Here is a 22,773-nt window from a genome sequence, read left to right as displayed (position 1 = left end):
CAGCTTTTAATGAGTCACTTTAGAACATATAATCCAGAAAGAAGCGTGATGTCGGAGTTTACTTGTGAGGCAACCGTCTAATCAAAACCGAGCAAAAACAGGCTGTTATGACACTACTTCATTTTGATGTGAGGATGGTTAAATTTCACATCATGACTTCACATGGTCCCAAGATCTCGTCCTTGTTCTCTAGAATTGGGGTCTTTTCACCTCGGTCCAATCTCTCAATCATTTTCTTTTGTTTCCATTGTTAATGCTTTGCACTTCTTAGCGTTCCCCACCTTTTCCGCTTGCTTCCAGACATCCCGAGCTTCAATTGTAGGAACACTTGCGGAGGGTGCACGCCTGCGACAATGTCGGGCAGCAATGTCACATGAGCCTCGTTTGCGATTTCGTTCGCATCTATGAAAGTTGGCAACTTGTCAGGGACAACGTTTAAGTTGGGGACTGTTTAAACATAAACGAGTGGAAGCAGGTGCGAGTCGTGCTAGGTCCGAATAAAAGCCTGTAGCTAAACCAACTCTTCATGATTAATATTGAAGTCTCCTGCTCTTAAGCATTGGGGAAACAAATGAGCAGGTTGCAGTAGAGATGTGCAGATCACTACCATGTAAATACTGATGTTCACCATAGCTCACCATTTGGAGAGGTAGAACTCGTATAGTCGGACAGGACAGTGTAAAGGGTCCTCGGTATTCTCGGGCATCTCGCCATACTCCACGTCCTCCTCTGCATCGTCTCTCTTTCGCTTACCAAGTAAAACTGGAAGAAAAAGAAAAACATATCCACGAATCCAAATCGGATCAATGACTTTCAACAGAAAGTGTTTTATAACAATGCTAACAACCAAATCTTAGAAAATAATTCTCAGACGTGCCGCTCCCTTTCTCACCTCGCTTCTCCCTTTCGCCGTCGTCTCTTCCGGCAAATCTGAACCGGAGGTAGGAGGACCTGCCGTGCTTCATGTTCCTCGAGCAGCGGGCGATGGAGGCGAATGAAAGATGCTGATGCTGGTCGACAGTTTTTAGGTCGAGGTGTTTGACACCGAAAAAGATCAGCGTGTTGAGCAGGACGTAAGGAGACAAAGCACCCAACTGTTTGCATTCCCACAGGAAAGTCTCCTCGATGCGGGACTGCAAGAAACCTGCGCATACACACAGTCGTTTGATCTTCGAGCCGAAGCCGTTTATATGGTTTTAATAGCATGAAATCCTAATTGAATGTACTACCTGCGATAAGCATTTGATAGAGTAAATAAAGTCACTTATGTATCCAAAATTACATGTTGATATTCTTATTTGTGTGCATATATACACAATATATGGACAAAAGTATTGGGACACCTGATTTATATGGCTCTTCCCCAAACTAATACCAAATAGTTGGAGTCCCCCAATTGTCTTTGGATGCGGTAGCATTAAATCCCCCCTTCACTTGAACTATGAGATCCAAACCTGTTCCAGCATGACAATGGCCCTGTGCACAAAGCCAGCTCCATGAACATATGCTTTACCTCATCTTACAGTTCCTGTTTCCAGTTCCTAACAGTCTTGTGGCTGTGAATAAGCACAAATCTCCACCAGCACACTCTAAAATCTAGTAGAACACTTTCCCAGAAGACTGGAGATTATCAGAATGTGTTCAGAAAACACACGCCATCTTATTCTCAGGTGTCCACAAACTTCCGTGCATACAGTGAAGATGTCAGACACATGTATTACCACTTGGAGTTAAGTTGCCCTCCCAGTCTTTGATCAGCCTGGTCATGTCTGTGGTAAACTGGTTATAAAGAGGATCCGTGAAGATATTCTCCAGTCGCCCATTTTCAAGAAGGTGCTGTTTGAGAGAACGAGATCACAAAATGTAAGTAACTAAGTAATAAACTTACTTATTTATATGGAGAACAATAAAAAAAAAAACCTTAGGTCACAACTAAACATGAGTAAATAATTATTATTATGCAACATGAATGAAAAATTTTACCATTTTCCTTCAGTCCTATACCAAAAACAAAAAACAAAACAAAACACACCACATTGTACTGATCAAGAACCAGGGTCAGAAGACAATGAACCTCGTTCTGTATCGATTTAATAAATGGAGCTCCACAGTCTGCAGGCAAAAGCACAAAGACGTGACCTTAAAAAGTAAAAAATAAAAAACAGTAGAGCAGAACGAAATGACTCAACTGTAGGAGCAGAGTGAATAGTTGTAACTATGAGCAGAGATATTTATATTATTTTATTAATTAATACTTTAAGTTTTTAATGGATGTTAAAAACTATTTTAATTCCTCACTCTCTTATTAATTATTTTAGATTTATTTCTTTATTTTACACTCTGGAAATGATTCTTTTAATATTTCTTTCTTTTTAGATGTCCTGTTTCTATAGTTACATATTCATCATTTTCTTTAGTGGTTGTTTTCATTGTTAAATATGGTACGTGGCTCCTTTAAGAATTATGTTGAGAAGAGCTCAATGCTGAAACTGTCTGGGAAGGCAATGTTTAGTGATTAAATATGATTTTTTTCAGTGGAGTGTATTTAAAATTTTTTTAAATTTGGCCTTGTTTATATTTATTTATTCATATTTGCAGTAAAAATGGTCAAACAGAAATGCACGCTGGGTTAATAGCGCTGTATTAAAATAATTGCGGTTACAATCAATTTGTGTTAACAACGTGCTCATTTTGATATGTACACACACACACATACACAGACATGAAGCTGGATGGATGGATTAATAAAGTAAAATGATCAGACCTGCTGGATGCCCAAGCACAGATAGTAGACACTATCAGGAGCGTAAGGTTGGCCGTTTGGCCTGCGAACTTCGCTGATGAAGTGACACAACGCATCGCCGAGCTCTTCGGAACTACAATCCAACACGTCCTCCTTCAAAACCAGTGGGCTGGCTAAAATAAATAAATAAACGCAGAGATAAGAGTAAATGTCAGTAACACGCACAGTGGGACACTGTCAGAATGACATTAAGTATTGATACTTTCCTCTGAGGACAGCAAACCAAAGCACTTACAACTTGCTTTACAGAACAATGAGCAACATTTAACAGTAATACTTGAGTACATAAATAATTTAATATAGAATCCCTACATTAAATAGCTCAACCCCGAATCTGCAATAGTACGTTATTCCTAGCTCTACCAACAGGAGATTGAATTCTCGATTCTGATTGGTTGGGAGGAGATCATTTTCTCTAACAGCAGTAGTTCTGGGTGTATATGCTTTTAAATACCTTACAGTTTCTATAACACATGCACAGTAATTTAAAAGGCTATTATAAGTAATAAGTATTGAAGGAGTCTCTAGATCCAGCACATGGTAGGAATCTAGGAAGACGTTCACAGAACTTTGAGGTGTGCCTGTGTGCTCCTTCAACCGCAAGGCTGTTAGCAATGTCAGGTACTGATGTAGGTGAGAAATGGGGTGCGGTCAGAGTTCCAATTTGTCCCAAAGGTGCTCAAGCTCTTCCACTCCAACCCATGTAAAGCTCATGTTAACTTATGCTGGAAAAGGTTTGGGTCAAGTTCCAGTGAAGGGGAAAATTTCATGCTACCACATCCAAAAACAAGTGTGTACCCTATAACTTTGTGCAAAGAGTATGCGTAGGAAGCATGTATGGCTGGAAAAGCCATTTGATCCAATACATTTGCCTATATAATGTATCTGTTGTATAAGAAATGCTATGGTCACATGACCTCATAGAATTGCTGATGTAAAGCAGCATGAAAGCAGCATGTGTCGATAACGATGCATTTCAAACGGCTTTTAATTATATATATATAAAAAAGCCTGCAAACTTTAGAAATCTGCGCTTCATCTACTGATGACTAAGTCTCTTCCTTCCTAGGGCAAAAATAGACCCATACAGTTCCCCTGCTGTGGAACATTTAAAGAATTACTTCTTAAAATCAGCTGTCTCAAAGACAAAAGGGGGGAAAAAAATATTCATGTTTCTTCACACTCAAGCACTTTGTCCCAAGACTGTTGCTTAGCAACATCGCTGTTGGAGACGGCACTCTGGGTGCTGCACATAACAAGAGCATAAAATAAGAATGTTAAGTGTTGAGCAAGAGCAGCACGTGGGTGAAGCTCACCGTCGGTGAGTTCGGCTCTCTGCTGCACCCAGATGGCCCAGGCTTTCACTCCGTACATGTGGTGGAGTTTGGAGCTGGGTGGAGAAGAAACCATGCCGCTCGCCACATCTGTTCCCGAACGCCTCCGTCCCTGAAAGAGAGGCAGAAAGGCGTTCGTTAGGTTTCACACGAACGGTGCAAACCATCTGCGTGAAAACACGAGAAAAACATGACTGGTCCGTTTCTGTGCGGCGCTGTGACTCATTACAACCTGGAGTCCGCACACTTAAGAGCTGATATTAAGTCTTCTAACGGTGCCTCTGTTTGCATAAATGAATGAATAAATAAATGAAAACAGGGGACAATGTTTAAATTGTGCATATCACGTTTAATAGAACGTGCATAAAAAATAAAAAATAAAACAATGCAAGGAAAATAAGTGGAACATTGCCCTAAATGTGTCATATTGCCCAAAGACAGTTTAAATGTAAACTGCAATACAAAGCAACTTTTTAAATGATATCAAATATATACGTATTATTTGCAGAAAAAAAAAATAATTTCTCGGTTGAAACAATCAAATTCTGGACACATTGTGAAATCGTTGGTCCTTCAGTGTTCCCAATGTAATTAAAAGTGTTGAAAAGAAAAAGTCATTAATGCAAAACAGGAAGTGAACAGATCATTATAAAAGGTAACGTATGTAGAGTTATTCTTAATAAGCAAAACACAAATCTGCCCTCAATGCCTTAACGTCTCAAACACCTCGAGATCAAGTCTTAATGAAAATAAGCTCAAACGTCCTGTTTGTAAAAACAAATGAGACTGCTGGGTTGTAGAATTCGAGATTTTCTTTCAACAGAAGGTTTATTTTGCTCTTGGTGTTGCTGGGTAGAATCCGAAACAAAGCTTTATCGTACATTTTTACAGGAACTTGTACAGTTGGCGACTTGTTATTAATCTAATAATAATTGCTGCCATTTAACAACAGGGAATAAACTAAAGAACTTTTTCTGACAAATAAACCATCTACTCTATATGGACAAAAGTTTCTGGACACCTGACTATAAAAGTGGTATGTGCCTTTTGAACATCGCAGTCTACATTCACGGTTAATAATACCCTCAACTCTTCTGGAAAAATTATGCATTAGATTTTGGAGTGTGCTTGTAGAGACTGTGGCTCATTCAGGAGGCCTAAGAACTTCCACACCAAACCATGTAAAGCATGTGTTTGTACACGGCATCATTGTTATGCTGGAACAAGTTTGTATCTCCTTGTTCAAATGAAGGTTTAGAGGGGGAACCAAATATGGTTGGAAAAAAAGTGTGTCCCAATACATTTGTCAATACATATAATATATATAAATATATATAAGCTGTCGCAATATAAAGTAATAAAATCTCAACAGAGGGATAACCTGCACCGTGTGCGGTCACTGGGAAATAATAAACCTTAAAAATGGCCCCAGAATTGCAGAAGGAATTTACTATCCAAAATGACTGGTTTACCAACCCATAAGAGTTTTCTATATTACACAATGTTATCCCCTGTTTTATTTCCAATGCTATACTTATAGAACAAATATCAACCCGATAAGCATCTGACTGCATAAATACATTTCAGAAATAATGAACGATCCAACAGCCAGCTGATTCCCACTTGCACAGCTGGGAGCTGGAGTGAGGACCCGTTTTATACAAGAAAGAACTCGCATCTTCTGAAACTCTTGAGCAACCATGGAAATGGAAATAAAGAGGTCTTCTGGCACTAATAATATCAGACTGCCATCATCGCTTGTCAGATCTAAAATATCCACCTGTTTTTTTTTTCCTTAGAAACTGTCCAAACCTCCATTCTGAAAATCCTGCACCGTCTACAAAAAAGCGTTCTATTCACAAGCGGCGCCGAAGTTTTCTTTTCCGCCTCGGCCTTTTCGCAGCAGCCTCCACAGCCACGGCTTCACTAAGATCGTCGCTAAGCTCCTCGCTTTCGCTGTCCGTCTCCCGCGAATCGCTTTTCTTCCTTTTCTTAGCTTGTATGGTGTTATGGACAAAATTTTTGACATCCGTCCACGTTCTTGAGCTGAGGGCCTCTGGATCAGTCTTAATACAGTCCAGACAGTCCTTTTTTCTTGGCACTATCCCGGTTGATATATAATGTCCCAGGTGCTTCCTCACGGCTCCTTGTTCCGCCTTCTTCCACTTGTGTCTTTTGCATCCTTGGCTGGCGGGACGTCGGCGACGACCTAGTGCACAATGAGAGGTGATATTTTAGAGGAAAAGCCTTCGTGCTGCATCAACAATGACAACAGAAGTCGTTAGGGAACATTGCTATTAATTTGTTCGCTTCTTCAGATCTGTTAACTCCCGAAGGCGAATAAATGTAAATAAAATAATCAATGAAAATACCTGTCTTTTTGCGAGCGACGATCCCATTTTGCGTTGTTTGCAACTGGGCGCAGATTTTGGCCAACTCGGAAAGGTTTTTATTTAGTGTTTGGTAGTTAAATCTTTTCTCGCCCACAAGTGCAGCGACCTTCTGCATTTCACTGCCATCAAGGCTCAGGATCTGGAAAACAGTAGCTACAGACTTGTGCGTATGAACTTCAAGTTTGCTTACGCCACAGTTCTTGGCTAAGGTCTTTATGCAGTCACGAGCCTTGATGTAAGAGTTATTCAACATATGAGGAAAGACGTAAGGGTTGTCAGCGGGAACGCCGACATCCTCACGGTGTTTGATAAGGATGTCCAGAGATGATGCCATCCTTTTGGTAAACAAAACGGGAATCTGACTTCCAGTGATTACAGTTTTTATAAGCACATCTTTAAGAGCCCATTCCAGCTTTGTTGGCAGGTGACACGTTTTTCCATGCTTAGGCTCTTTGTTCCTTTGCTTGTAGTCCTCAAGAAGCATTTTCTCCGCTACTATCCTTCGTCCACGGTTGAAGAGTGTCATTTCAGCGAGAACGGTGTTGCAAAGACTTTTCCATGACTCGCCATTTGGATGCGCTGAGAGCTCCGATTTGGCTTTATCTTCAGAGTTTTTCAGGAAGTTCTGCAGTTTGACAATATCTTCTGCCAGAAGTTCAATATCCCCTTCATTCTGCATAAAAGGTTTGTAAGAAAACCAATTGGTTTCCATCATCTGAATGAACTTTGTGGCTTGAATTCTAGCCTCATCATCCATATCATTCTCTTCCAAAGCAACTTCAGTGGCCCATTTCATGTAATACCCCATTTTCCATCCAACAGATTTTTTAAATTTGTTAGTCTGTTGATCAAATCCTCCAACTTTCTTTGCAACCTCTAAAGCCAGACTAAACCTGGACTCGTTGCATACTTGATACAGATCCTCAACATTCTGATCCAACTCCTTCACAGCCAACATAAATCTACCCAATGTTCTCATTTTTTGTGCCACATAATCATGTCCACCCTTTTCATGCCCGTGTTTTTTATAAAGGCTGTTTCCGAATTTGCAGATTAAGGCGTCGTTCCTAAGGCATTTCGAGATTTCGTCATTTCGCATATTGCGAACGATACTTTGACAGCCTTCGGAAAGAGACTCATGCAAGGCGATATTGGATGACTGTGGCCTCTCCCTGCCAGAGGGGGCTTCATCGTCCTTCTTCCATTTGCATGATTTTTTATGTCTCCACAAGTCACGCTCAAGAAAAAAACCCAGACAGTAAGGGCAAGCTTGGTAAGAACTCAAAGAATGAACGGACTGCTTTTTTTGCCGTCTCTGTGGAATGATTTCCCCATTTCCGGTTTGCTGAACTTTGATGTTATACTGGTAATCCCCTTTATTGCGGAGCTGTTTAAATAAACACTGTCGAGTTTTGGATGCCTTCGGAAAGCTGAGGGCACGGGCAACGTCTTTTTCTTTTGCATGGCTCTGAGACAAGTGCCTCGCTATTTTGATGATCTGTTTCTTACAATAGACACAGTAGTGTTTGTTCCCACCTTTTGCTGTTCTTAACACTTTTGACTTGGAATAGAAGGCCTTAGACTTTTTCGATTTAGATCGCGCTCCAGGGTCAGTAGGCAGCTCTGCAGCATTATCGCAACGAGGTAAGGTTTCGTTCTCATCTATGTGCACATGCGATCCATTTGAGACCACTGGGGACGTGGCACTTTCCTTACTGGCCACGTTTCGCCTAGGCCTGAGCTTTCTGCTGGGTTTTTTGGTCACGGGACAGTTCTCTTGAGATAGTGCTGCGGAAGGATTGCCTAAACAACTGTCGGCTGGCGCGTGGTCAGCATTTTTTTTCGCACGAGAAATCAAATTTTCCTCTATTATCCCAATAAATTTTTTAACATTAGCAACGGTCTCCATATCACCCTCCGTAACGTTTTCACCGCAAATAATTTCAGCTGCTTGTCGTATGGAAGTGGCGATTTGTAACGCCAGAGATGGAGTTTTAAATTTGCTCAAAGTTTCATCAAATCCACTAACTATCCTTACACCTTTAATGACCAAATCAAGCTTGGACGGAGTGCACACGTGATGCAAATACTCAACGCTTCCATCTAACTCTTTCACTACTAGCATAAATCTCGCCAACGCCCTCATCCTTTGCCCTGCATACACTTTATGCTTTTTACCATGTCCGAGTTTTTCAATAAGCCTAGCCCCATACTTGCAAATCAGAGCGTCGTTTATTATATGACGCAACAAGTTGTCCTGCTTCATACTACGAATAGCTTCTTCCAAATCTCCAGAAATGCTACCCTGATACGGAATCGACTTTGAACACGCAGTCCTTTTAAGGCACACAGGGTTAATGTTTGTTCTCATTTTGCAACGTTTTTCGTGCCTCCAGAGTTCATGGCGAACATAAAAAGCCAGGCAATACTGACAAGGTAGGTACACACCACCAGAACAGTCTTTATTTCCTCGTCTATCGGGGATAAGCTCTCCACTTCCGCTTTTAAGAACTTCGACATTATGCTGATAGTTCCCTTTCTTTCGAAGCTTCTCGAACAAAAGTTGCCGCATTTCGGACCCCTTTCGAAAACTAAGAGCGTGGGCTACGTCAGTTTCTTTTGCATGTTTTAAGCTTAAATGCCGTGAGATCTTGACGAAAGAGTTTTTACAGTAAACACAATACTGCCTTTTCATTCCGGACCCCTGACCATTTGGTGTTTTGTGTGAACTTGTCTGTTCGGACAGTGCCGGTTTGAATGTGGAGGTACACGTTAAACTTGAATTTGAACTAGATTGTGGACTGGACTTCTCACAAGGTGAACTTTCTGCAGAGAAACTGACTGGACTTTCACAATTACTCGAAGTGCAATCAGAATTACTTGAGGCATCTGAGTCCAAGCAGTGGGATCCAGCACTGGAGGACTGTTGTATAGATTCTGTATTCGCTTCAGCACTGCTCGCTGGAGGACTGCTCGCTGGAGCACTGCGTGCTGGAGGACTGCGCGCTGGAAGACTGCTCGCTGGAGCATCACTGCACTTCGTAACTAAACAGGATTCAACAATAGGATTAATGTTGGACTCAACAACTTGGTTGGGGAAAGATTCAGGAAAAAGACTGGTGTCAGAACTGGACCGTAAAACTGGTTGAAAGCAGGATTCAGAACAATTAATTTGGGGGATAGGATCTAATCCAAGATGAGGTAGAGGAGGAGTTTTAGATGAGGGGCACAATTCAAAACTTGCCTTACTGGGATCTGGTCTGTGTTCATCACTTACATTTGCCGTTTGGTGGTTGTTTTTTGAGCTAAATTGGTCAACTTGTGAACATGATTCAAATTTGGGTTGTAGGGTAGATTCATGATTCAACATAAAAGGTGATTCTGTGTGATTCTTCAATTCCAGACTAGGTGGTGACCTGAGATCACAATCCACATTGGCAAGAATGCAGGACTCAAAACTTAGTTGAGTAGGATCTGGGCTGTTTATCTGACCGATAGTGGACTGGTGGCATGATCTAGGATTTGGATTTGCACTGCTTGATGCATCAATGTGCATCATACTGGATTCAAGACATGTTTCAAGATTGTTAGACTCAAACAATTCAGGAGTACTGGGTAGACTGTCTTCAGGATCGGAAAACAAATCGTCCTCAAAGAACAAGTCAAAATTTAAATGACTAGGACTTGATTCAGGATTAGGCAGTGGGGAAGGCACAGGAGAGGATGGTAGGCACAAGTCAAAACTTTCCTCACTGAAGGTACTCTGGTGGCAAGATTGATTAGTAGGATGAAGGACTGCAGGACTCGATAACTCATTAGAATGTCCGTGCGATTCAAAATTAGATTGAGGGCTAGGTTTATCAGAGAAATATTCTTTAGGAGACTGACCAATATCAGAACTGGTTGGAGGAAAGGGTTCAGTGTTAGGGTGACTTGACCCAAGGCCAGGTTTTGGATCTGTTTGGTCAGAAATATCAGGACTTGATTCCGAATTTGAGAAAGAGCAGGTTTCAAGATTGTTTTGGGAGTCAGAACCACTAACATGGGGGCTTGGTTGGAGATTAGCATTTGATCTGGCTTCAGAGCTTGACTTTGGACATTGCAATTCTTTGGACTCATGTTCAGTGTCGAGTTGTTTTGAGGACTCAGCTTGTGAAATCATCTTACTTTTGCACCAGTTTTCATGTTTTGCCAACCCAACCCGGAGAAAGAAAGCTAAGCAATACTGGCAGGGCAAGTATTCCATTGCAGACCGTTTTCGTTTTGTTTGTTTTTGCATGACGATATCCCCATTTCCATTGCGAATAACTTCGATATTATGCTGATAATTGCCTTTCTTGCGAAGCTGTTCGAGGAGCATGTGTCTTCTTTTAGATCGTTTCGGAAAGCTGAGCGCATATGCGACATCCGTTTCCTTTGAATGCATTCGCTCCAAGTGCCTTGCAATTTTGGTATTTGATTTTTGACAGTAAACACAGAACTGCTTTTTGGTGCGAGATGCCTGAGCTCGAACTCTTTTACTCCCTGTTTTCAGACGTGACCTCAAAGGTCTCATTATAACAGAAGACGAGGTGAGCTCTTCACCGGATTCTGCTGTGTTTTGTGCATCGCTCAGGTCATCTTCGTCGAGTGGAGCGCATTCTGAGCTAATGGGAATACTACTCCCCTGAGATCCACCATGCTGGCAAGATTCCATTGTGAACTGCTCTAAATTTGTGTCCGAGCAGGACTGTGCACGATCAGCTACATCCACTTCTACGAAACTCTTCGTTTTTTCAACATCGGATGAATGATCAAGCTGAAAAAGAACAGGAGCATTTAATATGAACAAACTCTGTTAAACAAAAAAAATATATTTCAATAATGTTTAAAATATTTAAATAAGGGCATAGCATTTAAGAAACATACTATAAAGAAGTCTACTGTAGAGAAATCAGAAAAATGGGATTCCACAAATCTATCTTTTCCTCTCTTTCTAATTATGTGTTTTACTTGAGCTAAAAACAAAAGAGTGAGAATACAAGTACTACTATTAAGCATTTCCAAACACAGATTCAACTGATTTACCTTTTTGGAAGGCAGTTGCGAACAAGGGCAAATAAAATACATCTAAATGATCTAATTAAGCTGTGCAATTAAACTCGATGACGGTTAATAAATATTAATAAATTTAATTCCTTCCAATAAATAAATATACCAATGTAATCAACAGTGTCTTTCAGAAGAAATCGCTTAACAATTGATAAAATCTTGGAACCAATCCAGGCAAAGACGTCAAATGGTGCACTGATTGCTAAAAGAATGCCAGAAACACAGGGCTAATTGCAATGTAAAATAATACCAAATTGAAATCTAACTAATAACATGTAAGTAACAGGAGAATTTAGATTTTATTTACAGACGTTCATACAGTCCCCTTCCAAATGTATTAGAACAGCAAGGTCTTTTTTTCTGAAATCATTAGGGTTTAGGATAAAAAGATGAATGCGAGACCAGCTTTGGATCAGCTAACATCATTAAAAAAAAAATAACTGACAGATTTCTTGCTGCCCGAGTACCATCTTAAGATCCAACACTTGGGTTTCGGCCAAGGGTTTTACCTGTACAGACAGCATTTGCAGTTTAAAAGGATAGACACATACGAAGACCAGAGAGCTGTCACTGGGAGAAAAGAAATTAAATTCTATACTGGGGAAAAGAGGAAAAAACCGATCAGACCTTGTATAAGCCTTAGGCACAGCCCTGACATCCACCTTTTTACTGTAAACCTAGTTGTCTTTTGTGTACAGCAAAAGAATCGACTTTTGCTGTTCCAATACTTTTGAAGCGGAGTGTATATTTATATTGCAACAGAATCTGTCTAGATTTGCTTTAAAAAAAATTTTTATAAATCAAATATTCTAGACATGCAAAAAATATTCTAAATTCAAACGCAAAATAAAAAAAAAAAATATATATATATATATATATACAGAAAAAGAAAAGTTTTGAAACAGGTTAATCTTACCTTAAGACGATAATGAGTCCATGTTGTAAAAAACTTGCACAAGGGGGGGGTTTACGTTGCCGGCGGTTTACGTGAAGCTTTCGGTAATTTGATTCTTAGCCATCAAACATTCAAAAATTTAGACTTAAATATTAGCAATAATACAAAGACGAATAAAAAGCTAAAACAAAACAAAACAAAACAACCTTGAGCTGTGTTTATACCGTTGTTCGCAACTTTCACTCCTTTCAAACTCAACAAAAAAGCACATTCACGCGGACATCTTCAAATAAAATACGAGATCAAATTTTAACAAGTGAATGATCAAATCTATATAATAATATATTCTGAAAATATACCAGGTGTCATTATAGACATGTAGCCTATGATAAAATCTCAACGTTATGTTCTGTGTATTACACCAAGTGAACACAAACTAAAACCCATAAAACCGGGGAGATTTCAAAGCACATCAATTTGTGCCCGACATTTAAAACTGCGTGTTCATTTTGCGTCCTCTCTTACTCCAAAAATACAGATGCACACCCACATCCGGACTGTCCAAACAATGATGCCAGCTGGGGGTGTGTATGAGTCACACGTTCTCTTTCAAAGATCTCCCTTTATAAAGGGGAAAGTTCGGGATACAGCAATAAACTGGAATTCCAGTTATTTAAAGCATACCTTCTTTCCTCTCTTGCGTCGTTTTGCTGATGATTTCTGCTCCTTGGTCGCTTCGTGGTCAGTCGTTGCTATGGAGATAGAAAATAAATAAACTGCAGCTTGAAAGATGTTTTTTTTTATAATGGTTTGGTCCAAATTGGTGCAGAAATTACAGTTAAAGTATAACTTTCTACTAACCAAGAGGAATGTCCTTTTCTAAATCTAGCAAATCAGACCCTGTGGCTGTTCCAGGAGGATCTTTAGGTCCTTCTGATTCAGATAAAGTGACTGGTGGCTTGTGTGAGGAATCCTCAGGATCGGCCCAACTGAAAGGTGTAGACCTGGCTTCGGATTCCAGATCCCCACTGTAGTTACTGCCCTGGTCTGGATATATAGAAAAAATTTAATGATTCTCACACACACGTGCACACTGTTGTTTAAAATGTTAATTCGCATACCTCCATGAGACAGCGGTCTGCTCTTGACCTTTTCCACATCTTCATCCTCTACGGAGCTTTGCGAAGGACGCTGCCTTTAGTAGAACTTGGCTGTGCAGATTCCTGAGAAGCTGGCACAACCAGTGGCACGGGAATCTAAAAATCGAAACGAGAAAATTGAACCACAACCGCTCCCATTCCAGACACTGTAGAGATGGATGAGAAAGAAAAGGAAAAAAAAAAAAAAAAAAAAGGACTGCGTGAAGATTTAAATACATACAGGAAAAGGGAATCCCAGCGGTAAGGGTGTGAACTGAGTATACAGGTGCACAGGAACAGGAATGTATACAGGTGTTGGGACAGGTATAGGCACAGGCACCAGTTTCACTTTCTCTCCGTTTTCATCAATAACTGTATAGAAAGAAAGGAATCGGGTTAATTATCGGGCTTTCAGTTTATTGAACGCGATCCTTTTTTTTTTTAATGTGTGGAACGCTGTTAAAATCAGAGTTCCCTCACGAATATATTAAGTGGTGAATGCGATTGTCACTGTGGCTGCTCACTTCATACTGGAAATATGATTTGTAGCACATTGTTTTGTTCAATGCTGCCCCTTCAGTTTTTCAGACAGTCTATAAAGTACGAAAGTTAGGTTTTTACTAAAGTACGATCTTTTTGAACCCCATTCCACATTTAGTCCCAGTTTGTTGTTATAACCACCTCTATTCATTCTGAGTGTGCTTGTGGTGTTAGTAAAATCAGGTACTGTTGAGGCCTGGGGTGCAGTCACTGTAACAATTCCTCCCAAAGGTGTTCAGTAGGGTTGAGTTTAGAGCTGTATAGCGGGAGATCTAGACCATATCTTCATAGAACTGGCTCTAGTTCAAGTGAACTGAAAATGTCATATCACTACATCCAAAATTGTCCTATACAATTGTGTGCAATTGGAAGAACACCACATGGCTGGAAAAGCAAGTGTCCCATATCATGAAAACATGGAAAAAACAGTTTCATGACTAAACTCACCAGTTAATCAAAGTAAAAATACAAATACAAAACAAACCTGTCTTAGACAGTAGCTTTGGAGGCTCAAGTTCACACTGGATGCTCTGCTCGTCACTGATAGGTTTGCACATGATCGCTTTGTTTTTCAGCATCCGCCTCTGCTGAGGATCGCCGTTGACCGAGACATCCGTTTGCGTGCTTGCCTTAAAGACACACGATTACACGGTTATAACAGGACTGAAGCAAGAAATCTTCATTGGATTTCTTGTAGTTGAATCTGATACTCACGTCGCCGCTGATTTTGGAGCTGGCGTTTGAGGTAGGCAGTGCTCCTGCGAATCATAGTTGCGAGATTATAATTCCAAAACAAAATAAAGTCATCCAAATGAATACAAGCCATTCACGAGAATCTGAGTTACCTGTGAGTGCGGTGTTACCGGCCAATGCGGAGGCCAGGGACACAATGCCCCCGATGACCGGCATGTCTTTTGAGAGCGATAGAGGGGCTTGCGCTGTGGTGGGAGCAGTGTTAATACCTAGTGTAATGAGATAAAAAAAAGGAAACGAAACAATTTTTCATTTGGGATAAAAGCAACATTTGGACAATAACACCGACTTCTAGTTGATTGTTTCCTTGGAACAACATGGCGAAATCTTAGAAGGATTTACATGAGATGCTCCCATATCACCATAGTTATTGCTATTAATGGAAGGAACTAAACTTTTGAAAGTATTGTGTGTGCAGACTAGGGGTCTAACGGTGCACATGTGCGGAACATAGTTCAAATCTGAGTTCGCTAAGGAACTAAAGTTAGCGCAGTGTGACTGTGGTTTCACCCCCTGTATCGGAAATGTGACAAATACGAGTTTTGCATATACGTGAAATCGCTGCCACTTTCGCTTTTACAACAGGTCTAGCTGTATGGATTCATTTGCATTTTATGTACAGCTTCAAGAATTTCTCTCAAAAAGAGAAAATCCTGACAATTCCACATATCAAGGTAGTGAACGAAGTGAAATATGAAATGAAACTAGTAGAAAAGTTAAGTAGAATATATCTTTGAAAATTCAATATTAAATGCAAAACACAATTATTTACAGTTCTGTATTACCCAAATGGGGTCCAACAAATGTAAACTACTGGGTGGTGTGAAAAAGTGTTTGCCCCCTTCCTGATTTCTTATTTTTTGGCATGTTTGTCACACTTTAATGTTCCAGATTATCAAACTAATTTAAATATTAGTAAAAAATAAACACAAGTGAAGACAGCATGCAGTTTGTAAATGAAGGTTTTTATTATTGAGGAAAAATAAAATCAAAAACTACATGGCCCTGTGTGAAAAAGTGTTTGCACTCCAAACCTAATAACTGGTTGGGCCATCCTCAGCAGCAACAACTGCAATCAAGTGTTTGCAATTACTTGCAATGAGTCTGTTACAGCGCTGTGGAGGAATTCTGGTCCACTTATCTATGCAGAATTGTTGTAATGCAGCCACATTGGAGGGTTTTTCGAGCTTGAACTGCCGTTTTCAGGTCATGCCACAGCATCTGAATAGGATTCAGGTCAGGACTTTGAATAGGCCATTCCAAAGTCTTCATTTTGTTTTTCTTCAGCCATTCAGAGTTGGACTTGCTGGTGTGTTTTGGATCGCGAAATCACAAACAGATGGCCAGACATTTTCCTTTAGGATTTTTTGGTAAGCAACAGAATTCATGGTTCCATTTATCACAGCAAGTCTTCCAGGCCCTGAAGCAGCAAAACAGCCCCAGACCATCACACTACCACCACCATATTTTACTGTTGGTATAATGTTCTTTTACTGAAATGTGGTGTTACTTTTATCCCAGACGTAATGGGACACACCCCTTCCAAAAAGTTAAACTTTTGTCTCGTCAGTCCACAGAGTATTTTCTCAAAAGTCTTGGGGATCATCAAGATGTTTTCTGGCAAACACTTTCACACAGGGCCATGTAGTATTGGATTTTGTTTTTCCTCAATAATAAAAACCTTCATTTAAAAACCGCATGTTGTGTTCACTTGTGTATGCTTTTACTAATATTAATGGTCTGGAACATTAAAGGGTGACAAACATGCAAAAAAGACCTAAGACCCGTGCTTTGGTTTGGCTTGCATTTTAGATTTCTTCCAGCTATTTGGGGTTTGGAAGAACCAATAATTTTAATAACCAAATATTTTCTTTGAACATGAAGCTCTTTTTAAAAATTATGTCCACTTATGTGGACACTCGGTCTGTATTTACAGAAAACAATCAAGACACCATTGTGTAAAAGTGCAAATATCTTTTATTTACAGTCTGAGCACTGTGCCTGAACATTTTTCATTGTTACTGTTGCATATATAACTGTTTCAACTTCTGAACATGGATATGGAAAAACTAAATTTGTAAGAAACAAGCTCTCATATCCAAAAAACCTTGACAATTTGCTTATGTTTCACTTTTGTAACACTAAAACTTTAACTACTCCAAACTAGGAATGTCCTTTTTATCTGTGGAAACAGTTGATCACGTTTAACCGCTGTGAAAGACTGTGTAACAGTTGCGTTCAGCTTGCAAGCACAAGAACACCTTGCATGTTACACAACGGACTCGAGTTTTCCCAGAACAGCTTGTCGCTCTGCAGCGCGCTGCATTCTTCAGGTTGACCACCTCTGGAAGATGTGCATTAGCCCTTCTGCGGACTGAGATGTGAGGCACTTCCTTCACAGAACGCTTTTTCTTTGGCTCTGAATGGTCTGTGTTGTCTTCCTGCTCTGAGAGGTCTGTACTGTCCTCCTGTGCATTGTTATGTTGGGCCAAGAATGTCTTAGCCACTTCCATTCGGAATTCAAGAAATTGCATAATGCCCTTTCTTGGTGTGCCACGTACTGTGTGGTCTTGGCGATACAGTAGCCAGCTATTGGCTAAAGCAACATCTGTGAAGTGCATTAGCATCCGAAGCGTCCACTTCTTGGTACGGACACTCATTCTATAGTAGCTGATCATCCTGTTTGTGAGGTCAACCCCACTCATCTTTTTGTTGTATTCACGAACAATATTTGGTCGTCTGATAGACACATATTGTTTCTCTTTCTTGTCCCATCGCTTGCAGGTGTCTTCAGGCTGTGCATCATGAACAACAGACAGCATCAATACCGGCTTGTTGTCATACCACTTTACAACACAAATTTTCCCGTCTTCAGAGGTAACTTGTGCTGAGGTACCTCTTCCATTCTTTTTCATTGTTTTGTCACTTGGTAGCTTCAGCACTGCTTCGGAAACCCGATTCTTCATAACTGTACCAGTCAGGTACACCTGCTTCTCCATCATTCGATTTACAGTTTTGATGGATGTAAAGAACCGATCGCAGTACACTTTTGTACCAGGATGGAGAGTTTCAGACAGACGATTAATGACCAAACCTCCCAAACCCAGTTCACCTGGTTCCTGGACCTGTGCAATCAGTGCATCTGCACCCTGATATAACTCAAAGTCGAGCATGATGCCTTCTGGTGAAGCACAAACAAAGTTTTTCATGCCAACTGGATTGGGCTTCATTGGCAGATATTGTCGAAAAGGACAGGCTCCTGTAAATGGGATGATTTGCTCATCAATAGAAACGCTCTCGGGTCTTGTCTGAGACCTGCAGCCTTTAAGAATGCGGTCAAGAAAAGGTCTCACCTTCCAGAATTTGTCGCATTCCCTCAGGTCTTCTGGAATGTCATCATCGATGACCACCTTTATTGAGTGCCTCAGTTTGTAAAATCTGTCGCGTGTGAATCGTTCTGTGACTGCTGGGAAACTTAACGCGCTGGACCAGTACATCCTGATTCGTGGGTACGGAACACAGGACATCAAAATTGAGGCACCAAAGAAATGAAACATCTCGTCAACTGATGTGCTGAGTGGGTACCCACTCCTAGCTAGTGTTGTAGCATTGGAGCAGTTTACAATCAGTTTCATTAAATCTTTATCAATATACTGGTTCACATAGTCCAGTGTGGTCCAGCCTTCTCTGTCCTGCTCAGTTTCCTCCCCAGGCTCAAACTGGGCTAGGTTTGGGGTCAGTTGAGCAGCCCTCCAGCACACTCCTCGTCCTTGCTTGGGTTGTCCTTGAAAGCTTGGTCCTGGTATTGGCTCTTCAGAGTCACTGTTTGAGCCATCAGACTCACTATGGCGGCGTTTACGTCCCCGGCTCGCCATAGTGGACTGTGGAGTGGGGTCTTCATCCCCACTACTCTCCTCCTCACTGCTGCTTGGCTCCTGTTGTGGAGGATGGTAATCAACATCCTCTATGGGGTCATCAATGTCAGATAAGTCTTCTACCTCTGAGTTGTCCCCAGCAATCGACTCCAGTACTAATTCCAGTGCCTTTGACAGAGGAATAGGCCCTGGAAATGATATCATGCAAAAATAATAAAAAATTAATGTAAAGTTATTTATCACACATGCAATGTCAATTTATACTGTTGTAAACTATTGTAAATGTATGTTTTGTAACAAATTCTTCCCAAACTATGTTTTCACAGTTACAGTCCCATTGTCCACATATGTGGACCTCAAGTTAAGCAGCATAGTAAATCTTTACTGTTACAAAAAATTGGTAAAATTTTCATGCCATATTAATCACACTATTATGCATAACTGAACAAGAATCAACAATTAAATTTTATTAGATTTTTTTACCTTGAGGACGTTTTGGTCTCACGTGACTGACTTTTCAGACGTGTTCTCCGCCATCTTGAAATTTCTATGTAAAGAATTTTTCTTTTCTGACACCACCAGGTGGCAGTATAAGTGTCCACGGTTGTGTACAACAGGTTCCAGTTACACAGATTTAAGTATTATGGTGCACACAACAAAAACTGTTATGTGACACCCGGTCGTAGGAGGGAGTGAATTTTGTGTATCCTCGCTCTCAAAATATTATGCTTCCATATTTTCAAGCCATTCTTTATATTTTGAATGATTTTTTAACGGTTTTGAAAGCAAAAATAAATGGCAATATCTTTCCCATTTCAGACAAAACAATGATATCTGGCCGTACCGTTGCTGTTTGGCTGGTCTGGGATGATACTCTTGGAGCAAAAATGCAACAAACACTGCAGGTTGCAGAAGTGTCGGACCGTTTCGTCCCATCTGATGCTCTCTTTAAGCGGTCCCTGATTCCTACAAGCATGACACTTTGCCATCTATTGACAGAAGCAAATAGAACATACGCTCACCTTTCAGTATCACTGGAGAACCTGTACACTGATAAAGGGGCAAAATAATGCATAATGCAGATACAGCGAATGTTCACATTAAACACACCAGTATGGGGAAAAAAAAAAAAAAACGTGTGAGCTCTATGACTCCTAGGTGTTGGTGCCTGATGTGCGTGTTTGAGATTTTTACACACAACAGTCTCTAGAGTTCACACTACATGTGAAGTGTATCGAGCTGTTAAATGATTCTATCGCTAGGTATGTCGAACGCAAAGCAAAACAACAACCACCATATCAGCAAAGGTAGACATAAAACCTTATAACTAGCACACATTCTTTTCAGCCATAAGGTATTCGTTTTTCTGATCTGACCTCGTAGAAGAGAACGGTGTAGAGAGACATGCACTCTTTGGAGCAGAACTCCTCCAGTTTTCCCCCGAAGTGATTCTGGAGGCTTTTGTGGGTCACATTGCTGCAGTAGGCGCAAACTCGGCTCTGACCTCTGTGTTGCTTGGCGTAGTCGTGTTTATAGAGCAGCTTGCAGCCTGTTCGAGAGAAACGATCGAGTACAAGCAGGATTACAAACATGATACAGAAACCTGTATTATATTAGGAAATATTCAGAAACATATATTATTTATATATAAATATACATCTCTCTCCTGCTCTTTTCTATATTATCTATCCTTCTCTCTCTCTCAGATGTAAGTTGTCCTTTGTATCACGATGCATTGTTTTTAACATATTTAACACATTTAAATAACGATTTATTTATATATAATTATCAGGAGGTGCAGGATACTTTATTATTTAGAAAGTGACCAATCATTTGTGATCAATAAGTTCTATGTAGGTCAATTTTTCCTCGTTAAACTGTTTCTCAAGGGGGTTCTATCAACACCACAACACTACGGAGACCGAGGCGTGTCCTGAAGAGTCACATAGAGATTAACATGGCAGAGGTAGAGCTGCATCTTCACACAATGCCTGGTTGTATTTAATCTTATTTGCACTATAAAGGCTGGTTTTGTGAAGGGGCCATGCGTTAGAAGTCAGAAGGCACTTAAGTAAATTGATCATTTGCTGTCTGTCTGAACCAAAGAAATAAAAGCGTACTATCTGTACCGTATTGAATTGCAGAGCTTATTTCTTTCTATTACATTGTATTGCTTTGTATAGCATGGTGTTAAGACAAATCAAAATCGGATCACACCACATTATAATAGGGGTTTTTATATTATATACTGCATTTTTTATTTTTATTGGCTAAATATGGTGACGAATGTCTTCAACTCTGCCCTTTTTTTTTTTGACGTCATCGGACACTTCAACTAATAAACAAGCAAAACCTATGTTTTTTTGTAATGCATCTTTCATTTCTTATGATGAACTGAAATGGGGACCATTCGCAAAACAAAATAGTTGTGCGCCAAATTTCGCGATAAATTGGGACCGCAATATTGGAACCGCGATAAATCGAGGGACGACCGTGTGTATATGTATATATATATATATATATTCTCCTAAGACACAACTTTGGTTTGGCTTGCATTTAAGATTTCTTCTAGCTATTTGGGGTTAGGAGGAACCAATAAATAAAATAACCAGATATTATCTTTGAACATGAAGCTTTTTTTGAAAAACAATCTGTCTGGAACCACAAAAAAACAATCAAGGCATCATTGTGTAACAAAATGCAAATCTCTTTTATTTACAGCCTGAGCACTGTGCCTGAACATGTTTCATTGTTATTCTTGCATATATAACAGTTCCAACTTCTGAACATGGATACGGGAAAAACATTTTTAACAAGCTGTCATATATATATATATATATATATATATATATATATATATATATATATATATATATATATATATATATATATATATATATATTAAAAAAAAAAAAAAAAAAAAAAAAACATTTTCGCTGTGAAAGCCTGTGTAACAGTTGCTTGCAGCTTGCAAGCACAAGAACACCTTGCATGTTACACACCAGACTCGGGTTCTCCCAGAACAGCCTGTCGCTCTGCAGTGTGCTGCATTCTTTAGGTTCACCACCTCTGGAAGATGTGCATTAGCCCTTCTGCGGACTGAGATGTGGGGCACTTCCGTTGTCTTCCTGTTCTGAGAGATCTGTACTGTCGTCTTGTGCATTATGTTGGGCCAAAGATGTCTTAGCCACCTCCATTCGGAATCCAAGAAACTGCACGATGCTTTTTCTTGATGTGCCGCATACGGTGTGGTCTTGGCGGTACAGTAGCCAGCTGTTGGCTAAAGCAACATCTGTGAAGTGCATTAACATTTGAAGCTTCTTGGTACGGACACTCATTCTGTAGTAGCCGATCGTCCTGTCTGTGAGGTTAAAACCCACTCATCTTGTATTCACAAACATATTGTTTCTTGTCCCTTCGCTTGCAGGTGTCTTCAAGCTGTGCATCATAAACATCAGACATCATCAGTATCGGCTTGTTGTCATACCACTTTACAACACAGATTTTCTTCAGTGGTAACTTGTGCTGAGGTACCTCTTCCATTCTTTTTCATCGTTGTGTCACTTGGTAGCTTCAGCACTGCTTCGAAAACTGCTTCGGATGGAGATTTTGGACCAACGATCATTGACCAAACCTCTCCCAAACGCAGTTCATTTGGTTCCTTAACCTGTGCTCAGTTTTATAAATCAGGATCAAACTGGGATATTGGGGTCAACTGAGCAGCCCACCAGTGCACTCCTTGTCTTTGCTTGGGTTGTCCTTGAAAGCTTGGTAGTGGTGTTGGCTCGTAGTCTATGTGTACAGGGTACGACCTGAACGATAACCAGACGTTTCACCAGACAATGTTGTCGAAGACGAAGGCTGCCTTTGACAGTGGAATACGCTCTGGAAATGATATCATGAGAAAAATTTAATAAAAATCAAGTTATTTATCACAATTATTAAAATGT

At 40.2% G+C, this 22,773-nt stretch overlaps 1 protein-coding gene across 1 annotated transcript in view; it reads right to left on the bottom strand.

The window, feature by feature from the left end:
* Positions 1-22,773, bottom strand: part of si:ch211-266o15.1 — a 37,110-nt gene that overhangs the window by 2,062 nt on the left and 12,275 nt on the right. Inside the window, 19 exon segments of the mRNA XM_046855737.1 lie at positions 639-762; positions 893-1,144; positions 1,722-1,836; positions 2,765-2,916; positions 4,120-4,249; positions 4,412-4,418; positions 5,998-6,346; positions 6,510-11,328; positions 13,201-13,268; positions 13,378-13,563; positions 13,638-13,691; positions 13,694-13,772; positions 13,897-14,027; positions 14,680-14,824; positions 14,910-14,953; positions 15,041-15,157; positions 17,158-19,011; positions 19,668-19,812; positions 20,200-20,372. Of these exon segments, the coding sequence (XP_046711693.1) occupies positions 639-762; positions 893-1,144; positions 1,722-1,836; positions 2,765-2,916; positions 4,120-4,249; positions 4,412-4,418; positions 5,998-6,346; positions 6,510-11,328; positions 13,201-13,268; positions 13,378-13,563; positions 13,638-13,691; positions 13,694-13,772; positions 13,897-14,027; positions 14,680-14,824; positions 14,910-14,953; positions 15,041-15,157; positions 17,158-19,011; positions 19,668-19,812; positions 20,200-20,372 (8,944 nt within the window).

Source organism: Silurus meridionalis, chromosome 8 (assembly GCF_014805685.1).
Source record: "Silurus meridionalis isolate SWU-2019-XX chromosome 8, ASM1480568v1, whole genome shotgun sequence".
Taxonomy (NCBI): domain Eukaryota; kingdom Metazoa; phylum Chordata; class Actinopteri; order Siluriformes; family Siluridae; genus Silurus; species Silurus meridionalis.
This window is presented reverse-complemented; position numbering and strand designations above follow the sequence as displayed.